Here is an 11527-nt window from a genome sequence, read left to right as displayed (position 1 = left end):
TGTGTGTGTGTGTGCGGAAAACAGCTTTCACATGACTGTGTGTTTGCTTGCGAATGGGAACAGGCTTTTGACAAAGCATGAATATTGTATGCCCATGCTTGTGTCAGGCTCTTTGGAATGATAGTCCACATTTGTGATTACCCAGAAATGTCTTCTTGAAGTAGAAAATGTAATGAGCATAACGTGATAAGGGAGAATTAAAACCAGAACCTAATTCTAGAGGAGAATTCAGAATTGTAATCCGAAGCCATTAGTGAATCTAGAGAGAATATGATAGATGTTTCACTCTTTGCACGAAATCTACAAATCTTGCATACAGCTGCACATCACACATCAAAATGAATGATTTGCATCAAGGCATCAATGGTGACCAGGAGAACTCATGCTACGTAACATTGACTAATAAATGCTCTGAAACTTAGAACCCAAAGGTGAAGAATTTGTTCTGAATTCCGGATTCGCTCTGTATAAAATGGTGGGGGGGGGGGGTATACTGGTAAGTGGATTGTGTGCAGCACTATTGTGATAAATTGTAGCAAGATTCAAGGAAAGGGCATCAACGAATACAGACTAAGAATTATAGTATATTGCCAGAAATGAAGGAGCGGTGATGTATTTGATATCCTTTCGCACAATGGATTTTTGTGTTATCAATAATATTTAGCATTGCAGCCAGGTGTGTTCGTTGCAGTACTTAGCAGTCTAACGAGTGCCCGCGTGCTGCTGGCACCAATGGCTTCAGCTGGTTTATGTACATGCTTGCACTTGCACTGATGGTGTTCAGGTGGTTGTGCGCCTGCCGACTGGACATTTATACATCAGCCTGTGCCATGTCGGTTTGTGTTCTATCGGAGGTGGCATCGTCGATTGAGTACTCGTCTTCTCTGTTCCTTTTGATATCGCTCCTATCGAGAAAGAAAGAAGCCATGGCCACAAGCGCGAGCACCATGTACGCCCCGATGAGCGCGCACCCTGCGTAGAAGCACCACATGTATGTGTAGAGCTCCCGCCAATCACAATCCTTGCATGACGCACGCACAATGTACTCGTGTGCTGCTCCGACACCTCCAACCATCAGCAAACCTGCCAGCAGCAGCAACAACAACACAGGCAGAACACATTGAGTAAGGGCAAATCCCACAAAACGTACTGTACTACTGGTCTGTAAGAGTTGAATCTCTAACGGGGCACACATGTTTGGCCTTTTAACAAGAAACTTAAAAAAAACGTTACTACAGTCCATTCAGAAAAAGATGATATCCTAGCTTTTGCCCATAAATGGTTCAAACATGGTTCGAGTTTTTTTCACAATTTTTTCTGCAATCCCCCATGGAATGCTCTTCCAATTATGTTTCTGAAGTCCATTTCTTCGAAAAGCAATCCATAACAAGAATAGGATTTCGGCCAGGTTTTGTCTTGTATTGCCGGAATTGGGAAAGGCCATGAAAATCCAATCCGTTTCACTCCACTTGCAATTGCATCACTGCATTGTCCGGTTCGAAACCCAGCTGAGGTACCTTTTTTGGACCCTTTTTCTAACCTCAAATTTCGCGGCAGTGCACTGTGTACAATATTCAATAAAACCACGAAAAACGCCAAACACGGGAGCTCGCCAGAGCCAGCGCTCATCTTTTTTGAATGGACTGTAGTCTTTCCCTAAAACCAGTGAATATGTTACTACAGTAGAGTGCCGATTATCCGCACCTTCAGGGTAAGTAAGGCCTGCCTCCAGGGGGTTCGGATGAGAAGATTGTTCGCCTATAGGAGCAGTCACACATTTATCTAAACAGGAACTAGGCGCACTTCAGCCCGTCAAAATGACACTATCTTTATACATTTTGACTCCAACCTGTTGTAATACATCTTGTGCATCGCTTGAATGGTGCCCCGTGCAGGGAAAATCAGCAAAACAGCATAAAAAAAGTAAATTATCGTGTCCATTCACAAAGGGAACTCACGACGGCCGCTAACACCCGGTGAACCCTAGCGGCAGGTGCAGCGCCTAACGGTGGGGGTGAGTGAATAAGTCTCACAACCACTGGCACATGTGCGGAGAAACCCCATTAGCTGCATCCATGAAAACCTCGTGATGCCTGCTAATTATTTTTTTGGTCTAGCCCGACCAGGCGATCCGGACAATCGATCATCCGGATAGTTGACGTCCGGATAGTTGACGTCCGGATAATCGGCATACTACTGTAGTATGCTATTCCTTCGGAATGGAAAAAATGCAAATTGTTAAAAAAAAGACACGGCATGTGTCAAACTAGCGGCACTTTGCAAAGGCTGTACTACTATGGCTGTGTATCCTCCCAGACCACGGTGACGGCGGCCTTCATTCCAGAGAGTTGTAAATCGCTGATACCCTGAAGCTTCCAAGATCAAGGCCACTGCTTAGCCGCTCCACACCCTGGCGAGGGATACCCCAGACCCAGTGCTTGGAAGGCCCTATACTGTAAAAGCCGTATATGTAACGAAATGCTAATTCTAACGAGTTTAAAATAACGAAGTGCTAATTCTAACGAGTTTATAATAACGAGGAGAAATCTGTCGTTAAAACTTATGATAGAGACCGTTATACAGAAATCGCTACATATACTACAGCTGTATTGGTATATCAGCTGTATTGGTATATCAGCTGTATTGGTATATCAGCTGTATTGGTATATCAGCTGTATTGGTATTGAGCGTTGAGAATGAGTGAGAATCGTTAACTTTGGTACACGTAAACCAGTTAATTTTAGGAAATCGTTATGTATGCGCCTCGTTAGAATGATGGCTTTTACAGTACCCCTCCCGGCTACATGCATGGAATGGTACCAGAGGCAGAGGTGCCTTTGGTGCCTAGGTTCCGCAAAGTGGCAAGCCAGTCCCTAGTCCGCCATCACACCACAAATATGACAAGTGAATGCCTATATCAGTACTTACTCTGGGCGAGTAGACAGCCAAATGCAATCTTCGTCAAGATCAGCCTGAATCTGGTTCTGAAGGCGAATGCCAACAGTATGATAACTGGGAGGCCCGGTAACAGTGCACCCACAGTGAATCCCCGCCACAACGGGAGCAAATCTGTCAGGGAAAGGGAGAAAACAACAGTAAACACTAGTTTGAATGCAAAATTGTATATTATCGGAGGGGTAGTCAGTCCAGCATGCATGACAGGGTCTGGTCGGCGTCTTGAGCCCACCTCCTTGTGTGGCAACTTTCATGTATGCATGTACCGGTGATACGGCGGTAACGGCAAACCAACCTCACTTAGCCAGACACACTTGGACAGAGTCTCTCAGAAGCCACACACTGGGAAATCAGCTGGGCCATTGCGCCATGATTGACCTGCTACAATTTCCGGCTGCCAAGCCTGCTTTTCTCGGGGACTTCGGATTATTTTATACCTGGTGCATCACAATGTGATACAGGCATTGTCTCTACCATAATGAAGTGTGAATTGTTGCGTCCGTAGAAAAATCCAAATCCGGTCAGCGTGATCATTGTTTCACTAGGTAAATGAACCATCTTACTGAAGGCGAAGCGCCGCGCAGAGCACCTGTAGCTCGAAGATCAGAGTTGCACACTCTTGGGGTCTGCCCTGTTATGGGCTCTTGACAGTACAGTCAAACCTCTTTAGGACGAACATCAAGGGACCGATGATATTTGTTCGCAATAACGGGAGTTCTTCTTATCCATATGTTTTACCCAGTGAATACACAGGGTTTTATCCAATACAGTTACGAATACTAGTTCTTCTTAGGCAAACTTTTGTCTTATCAGTGTTCTTCCTAACGAGGTTTCACTGTACATGAACACAATATTTTCTTTTTTGTTTTTTTTTGTTTTTACATGATTGTACGCCCTTTGCGAATTTGGAGATACTCCTGGCGTGGATCCTGGCGTGGATCATTATCTGCTACTGTACATTCGAGTGTAGTTTGAACTGCCATGTCCATGTGCATTTCCATGCACACACCCGTAGAGCTGGTCAACAAGCAAACAGGATATGCCGGTGTGACAGGATCATTGAGGATCGCTAACACAGTCTCTCCACTCATCTCCAGGCCTTTGGAGCAAATAATTGTGCCGGACGGTCCTGCATTCGACCAAAACACTTGTACATGACTTGCATATGTTTTCATATCGGGAGGACACTCCCAGCTCCCCGCTGCGGTCAGGCAAGAAAGAAAACGCAATCGCTTAAGTCAATGGCTCTTGCCTTTTTGCTTACCAGATAAATAAGCCTTTTTTTTACAAATGCTGTATGCACTGCTCTTTCCGTTATTCTTCCTGTGCAAGTCGCAACTCTTGTTTTGAGTTGTTTTTTTCTTCTCTCTTTTTCTTTCCCTACTAGTTGCCGTTACACTGACTAATCCTTAAGCACAGATATACAGCATTCCCTCACTAGTGGGACCATTGTTATTAGGCTAGGGCCTGTTTTGGACTTCCCACTCTAAATAAAGAATACAAACAAACAAACAACACTTGCTTGTGTATAGAGGTTTTGTGAATGATTTAGCAGAAGATTTTCTAATGGGCGCTAAGTATACAGCGTGAGTCGCTAGTGCAAGTGCAGCCTGTGCCGTGAGTCCGCGGCATTGCCAAAGTATCTCAACTGATGATGTAATTGCACAACCTCTACAGGGGCGTCGGAACCGGTGCGGCAGGTGCGGCCAAAGCCGCACCAATAATTTTCGAATTTATTTTATTTTATTTTTTTTACATTTCAACCTTGTTGGTGGCTTGTCGACTCTTGTACAGGTACCATGTTTTACATCGACAATGCGGTGTATCATCAGCATGCATATTCTTTTTATTATTCTATATGGCTTTTTAGGCCCAATTTTCAAAAGAATTCCCGGGGAGGACCCCCGACCCCCTCTCACACTTTGGCCGCACCAATGTTAAACTCCTTCCGACGCCCTGGCCTGCTCTATACATTCTATTATGGTTTTAAGACCATTGTATACCTTGTACATCGGTGGTCTGTTTTGGCACAGTCATCACTCATGGTGCGTTTGGACAGTCTACCAACATGCTGCAGAGAACTTTGTCTACCTGTGCCTCCTGCTCCAGGCCTTCTTATTATAAGCACAAGCCAGGTAATATTGGTGACCGGCTAGCCAGAGTCCCTTCAACGCCATGGGTGTGTATTATAATTATTATGCATGCTAACCTCTGCTAGACATTATTAAAATTTAATTATAGTGTATGGAGTCCTATATTGATGTACATGTCACATGACTGAGTCTGTCATCAACTTATCATCTTACTTGACTCTGGGTGTAAGCCGTCTCTGGTGTCCAGCAGACCTTCTGGCCCCTCGCCTATGCCAGCACATGTCCAGCCCGTGGTGATGGGACTCCTTTGGTACTGGCATACCTGGAAAAGTCCACCATTGAGTCGAGTCACGCCAGTGGTATCCTGCACCCAGTAGCCATAGTCAAAATGCCACCAGTTGGGCTCTCTGATCACTGCCATGTGTAACGCAGCGCTCAGCACAGTTCCACAGATGATCACAATGCGGATGGCATCAGTGCATTTGTTGGGCTTCAGGCCAGACTTCGTAAGTCCTTTCAAGGTCTTCATGGTGGAGTTGACAGATCCAGACTACACTTTTCTCTTCCTTTGTTGACTGCAATACCATCAAGGAAGGCTTCTTCCTGCAATTCCTGACGTTGTCTGTGCAGTACCAGTGTGACTACAACGGAGGCGTCAAGTTATCCTAACGGCAACACTAACAAGGAACAGGTCAGTGAAAGACTAAGTGACTTAGCTGTCCCTTTCTGAGCAGAATGCAATCTCAGGTCCATGGCACGCTGACACGCTCGCCGCCTTTCCTCCGATACTGCGCTCGACCACGGAGTCATGCATCGTCCCAAGCGCACACGCAGCGTGCCTGACCGTATGAAGACATCCAAGGATGTTCGTGTACGTCCCGGTGTCTGTTCGTCCATGCGAACACGGGCTGCCAGCGCGGCTGCAGATGCTGATTACTAGCCACACTTGGCCTGGCATGTAGTGCATCCCAGTTTCGATACGGGCCGCAAAGCTAGTGAGGCGTGCACGAAGGCGCGTCAATATCCAATGAGCTCTACCTAGCGACTAGATACGGTTCAAGCACCGTTACCCTCTACGTTCCACTAACACCTTTGGCTGCTCGATCTATTTTGAGACAGCGGGAATGGGCAGCTTTCATGAACCTTATGCCCATGGTTCTGCTGTCTATGCTTATCGTTGCCGAGTTCAGATGCCGCTGAGATGAGATGGATAACAGCAGCAGAAGCAGAAAGGGTACAAACACACGTACACATCGCAACAGACAGCACACGTCCAAGTACAATAGCAATACAACTGCACAACAAAGACCATGGTAATCTCCTCGATCGCCGCCGACCGTACGTGGTCATGTACAACCACAATCATGCACACAGGCTGACAGAGACACACACACAGCAGGACCGTGCATGTGGGCTTGGCACAAAGGATGTGAACGGAAGCGGTCCATGTCTATTTCAAACTGCCAGGCCCGGTGTGTATGTGGTGTATGGGCAGCAGCACTAGCACAAACACCAACAAACAAAGGAGTCCAAGACTTGATAACAGTTACTGTACACAGATCTGGAAAGCAATGTCACCATAATCGAAGTGCAGAATTACAATTGCATTCCTGGAAATTAAGAAATAGCCTGATTGTAATTGAATAATTGTATACTTTCTCAACATATGGATTGCCTCACAATGCATCTACCGGTATAAAGAAGGAGTAGATCACATAGAATTACTCTGATCAGGGGCTAGCCAGAAAGATGTCAAAAGCGAATGACGGAAACAGAGCAAGTATTGTCCTGAACAAATGACTAGCAAACAACACCATGCAGCAAAAGAAAGCTACTTCAGTACTTATACTAGCAAAATGACATGTAGCACTAGAGGATACTAGTATGTCATAATCCTATTATAATTATACTAGTAGAAGTATGATCGCAATAGCTGTCATGTATGGGAATTGGGTTACATCAAGTTGAACTGAAATGGAGTCGGTATTGGAGATGCCCATCAGCAGGTGAGAAGCAAGCAGTGGTGTTCTTCTGACAACACCTAGAAAGTAGAAAGTAGCAAATGAAAGTGGCATAGGCAGCAGCAGCAGCAGCAGTCCAGCTTGAGATACATGTAGATATCAGGCTATATCAAGATGCGGCCTATTGCCGCTATTGCCGCAGGTCTGGGCTATTACCGGAGGTCTCTGTAGCTATTGCCGCAGGTCTGGGCTATTGCCGCAGGTCTGGGCTATTGCCGGAGGTCTCTGTAGATTTCGTAGGCCATGTGCAGAGATATATCTGGTTACACGCCATCCAGATGATATCCTGCTGGTGTCTTTTGCTTTCTCGTATCTGCTCTATGGGTCCTGGCCTTGAAGCGATCTTCGAGGGGCTCATTCGTATCCGTACATGATGTGATGAACGCCAGGACAAATAGACACATGTAGATGCCGATCAGTGCTCCAGCTGCGTAGAACGCCCAGTCGTAGTTGTAGAGATCACGCCAGTCACACTCCATGCAGAGCGGCTGGTGGATCCACTGATGGGCAGAGCCGACCGATCCGATCATGAAGCCACCTGGAAGAAAGTCGAGCAAAACAATAACAATAATCGTGATTATAGTCAATGATATCCAGTGGAAAGTTGATTCATGTGGTATTGGCGGGCCAAGCCGAGCCTATGCCGGGATACTTCTACAAGTGCACTGCAGTGATCTAGGGAAGAGTGGTTGATATTCCCATCACCTATCCATGCGGCATGATACACCCAACACATGACGTTTGTTTAGCCCTGTACGCCGCTGTGAAACAAGACCATGCCAGTCCACAGTATCTGCTTTTGTCTGAATGTAATGACTACATGTACAGCAATGGTGCAGTGTGATAATACAATACTGTTCACAGCTGTATATGTCTAGAAGAGCTCCAAAGAGAGCTGCTAACCTTCGAGGCTGGTATGGTACTGCTACAATCAGTACAACTAAACTAAACTGATTACAAATATATACACGAATGTCGGGCATTATAAAGGATCTTACTTGTAAAAGCTTTCTATTTTTGTACACTACACCAATCATCAGAATTCAAGACATCGATCCTGATGTGGCTTTAAAGAAGTCCTTCACGCATTCATAAACATACGTATGACACATGTACACGTACAGAGATGTCAACTTACACTGTAGAAGAAGGCATAGCGACACAATTCTCATCATCGTCTGCTTCTTTCCCACTTTACATGCTACGCCGATTAGAACTATAATGGGAAGGCTCATGAACAGTGCTAGAACTGTGAAGGCTTGTACCGTCGTCAGGATACCTGCACACAGCAAGCGAAACAAGAAGAAGGGCAGCATGGAAGCTTGGTTATCCTGTCTTGGCTGCGTGGCTAATGAGAGCCAGTTATCAGGCTCGCCCACACAAACTGCTGATATCATGCACTGTAAGGCTAATAGCTTAAAATATCACAGCAATGCAGACCTAGTACCTGCTTATAAACATGATCCTATACAACCAAGCTATGCTGTTGGACTCGAACACGCGACATACATACGAGCACTCATGATTACTAAACTGTGAACTTTCCCAAAACACCATATTTCATCAGCGTAAACATGGCACGTCTCAGGCTTTCTCAATCTCGTGTTCATAAATCTGACATCCTGCGGCTAGCATAACTACCAGTTAGTGGTATTCAGTCATCGGCAAAGTAGCCAATCCATCTTTAGCCAATCATCTTGCAATAATGCATGCATACATACAGACCATTATCTCACTGTGCTTTGACGCTTTTTTATTAGGATTATAACAAATTACGCTACGATGAAATGTTCCGTGGACTACACTGTAAATGAAAATATAAATAGAGCACTGTTCAGTTTCAGAGCCCACCAGAACTGAGAAAGTGCATGGCAGCTATACGTGGATGTGTACTGCCGGATTTTGATGCAGATCTAAGCCATTGTTACTTTGCAGATTTAGGACTTGTCACCACCACCACCACTGACAGGACTCAGGCTCGAAGTCTATCAAACAAGTCCGCACAGCAGACGCTCCACTGTACTGTATGTCTAGTAAGGGTGTGCGGCAAGAGTACATACGCATGAACTCTTGGTGTGAGTGTACAGTGTAGCATTGTGTTGACCAACACAACGCACTGCGATCCAAGCAGTTCGCCATTGCATGCAAGTGCAAAGCCAGCGTACATCTACATGTGCCTAGCGGGTTAGGATGATGGAGGCTGATCTGTGAGTGACCTTACCTCCCAGGGGCATGAGATCCTCGGTGGTGTCGAGAAGTCCCTCACTCTGCGCGGCTTTATCTCCATAGTTGAAACAATTGTAGTGACCACCTATCATGATGCGATAGTGCTGGCAGTACTGGAAGATACCACCATTGGTACCAAGAACACCAGTCGTGTCCTGCACCCAGTAACCATAATTGAACCACCACCAGTTGGGAAAGGCGATGACACAGATGTGGAGGCATCCAGCCAGGACAATGCCCACCAACAGCACCACTCGCATAGTAGCGGGTAAACACGCCATCGCTGATGTCAACTGTGCTTGCCCCTAACGTGTCTTTGCGGAAAGAAGATCAAAGTATCCTAGAAATAATTGAGGTTATTCTTCCAAGGACCCAGGCGAACGTTTGCTAGAGCTGAGAGGAGAGGATGCTTGCTTCCCAAGCTACAGATGTCCACTGCCAGTGCGGGCCTTCTAGCCTCCAAGCCACATTGAAAGTGACACAGTATGTTGATGTCAACACAAAAGCAGCAGAGTAACGCGTTGCCTCTCGCTCTGGCCATATCGACAGGACTCATCGACACGCTCTCTTGCTCAGTTATCACCAGGCGATCAGCAGCATCCTCGAGATCTAGTGACACGTGTGTGCCCGTATCCCAGCCGCAGCGCTTCACTGAGCAGCTCAAGCAAGCGCGGACACGACATACCCGGTATCTTTGCGGCTGCACCGCGATGTTGTACTCCACTATTGCCAGTATTGGCACTGTGGCCATGCGATAACCAGATAACCAGGGTCCTGATGACTGTATGTGCATAGTCTGTGTGTGTGTGTGTGTGTGTGTGCGTGCGTGCGTGTGTGTGTGTGTGTGTGTGTGTGTGTGTGTGTGTGTGTGTGTGTGTGACTTTACTGTTTACACTTGGGCCACTTATTACTACTGAGTGTCTGACTGACGAGACATCATCATTGCGACATTAGGCATAGCTTCAGCACTCTGCACCCGTTTCGCTGAGGTGACCCTGGCACACAAAAAAAGCCACTATGGCAATAATGCGACGAGAGATCCCCGGGCCGCGGGAGGAAGAGTCATGTACATGTACACGGTTTGTTGCAGTGCGGTTTCAACTAGAAGTAGAAGGACCAACATGGAGGTTAGCTATGCAAGCCATCTCGATGCTAGCGGCGTCAGCGAGAGCAAACCTTCGCCATCGCCATAAATATTATGCCATAGCCAGTGATAGCCACCGCTCTGTTCCCGCTACGGGCGCGGCAGGCTGTGAAATCGAGTGCTGATTATGGCCATATCGATATCGACAGCACGAGTACACTAGAAATGACATGTACATGACAAAATGTAAAACTAATGACTGTATAGATCTACAATGTATTACAAATTTATGTACATTAAGTAGATCTACTTAGAAACGATGTTGATTTCTGGATCCCTTCCTTCCAAACCCAGCTCCTGATCACAACATTTGGCAAGAAAAGTGTGCGTTTCTCTCTGGCCTACAATGATATGTATGAGTTGAGCCTCTTTTGGTGTGATATCTGTGAACAACCATGAAACTCGGAGTAGCAGCAAAAGAGATAGCCTTGTTCCACTGCTGACTTGTGAAGCATCAATATGAAGTATATTATAATGCACCCCTGTGTTTCTGATGCATGAGCCGCTCATATTGACATAAAAATCATTGCTCCATGCGCATGCATGCATGTTTAATCCGGAGTAGGGAGTCCCCAAACTGGTTTGAGTAAGGCCCTGGTACCACTTGGTATACCTCAAGCTCAGCGAGAAACTAGTATAAAGTACAGATTTATCCGTATGGGGCCCCAGAGGTACGTTATACTGAATTGTCACCTGGTCACAGTACATAAAGTTTCTGTACATCATAACATCCTCGATATCGATTGTAGACTCGTGTATACAAGATCATCAATGATCATCCAGTGTGCAACTCCTAACTTGAGCTGTGAATGTGTGATGGACTCACCCACTGCGAGTGTTCTGCATCAGTTTCTGGCAGAAGCATGATCCGGGCCAGTGTGCAGCTCTTCCAGCGTTTCCGGCTCATGTTTCATTATGATGTCAGTTCATCAGGTTGAGTATGCATGCACCGTTCATTGCTCCGTTTTTAACTACCGTAGCGCTGGCGACAGGTTTTTCCCACTTTTGACCTCTGGCTAACCATGCTGGCGTCACCAAGCCAGAATGGCTGAGAATGACTGGTATCATTCACTGAAACTCTGCGGTGG

At 46.1% G+C, this 11527-nt stretch overlaps 2 protein-coding genes across 2 annotated transcripts; both read right to left on the bottom strand.

Moving 5' to 3' along the window:
- Positions 1-118: 118 nt before the first annotated feature.
- LOC135806062 (uncharacterized) lies at positions 119-5869 on the bottom strand. Its single transcript, XM_065320209.1, has 3 exons — positions 5262-5869; positions 2929-3069; positions 119-1083 (listed from the first exon to the last, which is right to left on the bottom strand). Exons 1-3 carry the CDS (start codon positions 5575-5577, stop codon positions 812-814), a joined length of 729 nt encoding a protein of 242 aa, XP_065176281.1. The 5' UTR covers positions 5578-5869; the 3' UTR covers positions 119-811.
- A 707-nt stretch (positions 5870-6576) lies between these two features.
- LOC135806060 (uncharacterized) lies at positions 6577-9809 on the bottom strand. The gene is made up of 3 exons (XM_065320207.1): positions 9291-9809; positions 8208-8348; positions 6577-7607 (listed from the first exon to the last, which is right to left on the bottom strand). The coding sequence occupies exons 1-3, from the start codon at positions 9574-9576 to the stop codon at positions 7333-7335; spliced, it is 702 nt and encodes a 233-aa protein (XP_065176279.1). The 5' UTR covers positions 9577-9809; the 3' UTR covers positions 6577-7332.
- Positions 9810-11527: the final 1718 nt, after the last annotated feature.

This window comes from Sycon ciliatum, chromosome 1 (genome assembly GCF_964019385.1).
Source record: "Sycon ciliatum chromosome 1, ocSycCili1.1, whole genome shotgun sequence".
Lineage (NCBI taxonomy): Eukaryota > Metazoa > Porifera > Calcarea > Leucosolenida > Sycettidae > Sycon > Sycon ciliatum.
Note: the sequence above shows the minus strand (reverse complement) of the source record. Positions and strands in the feature narration are given on the sequence as shown.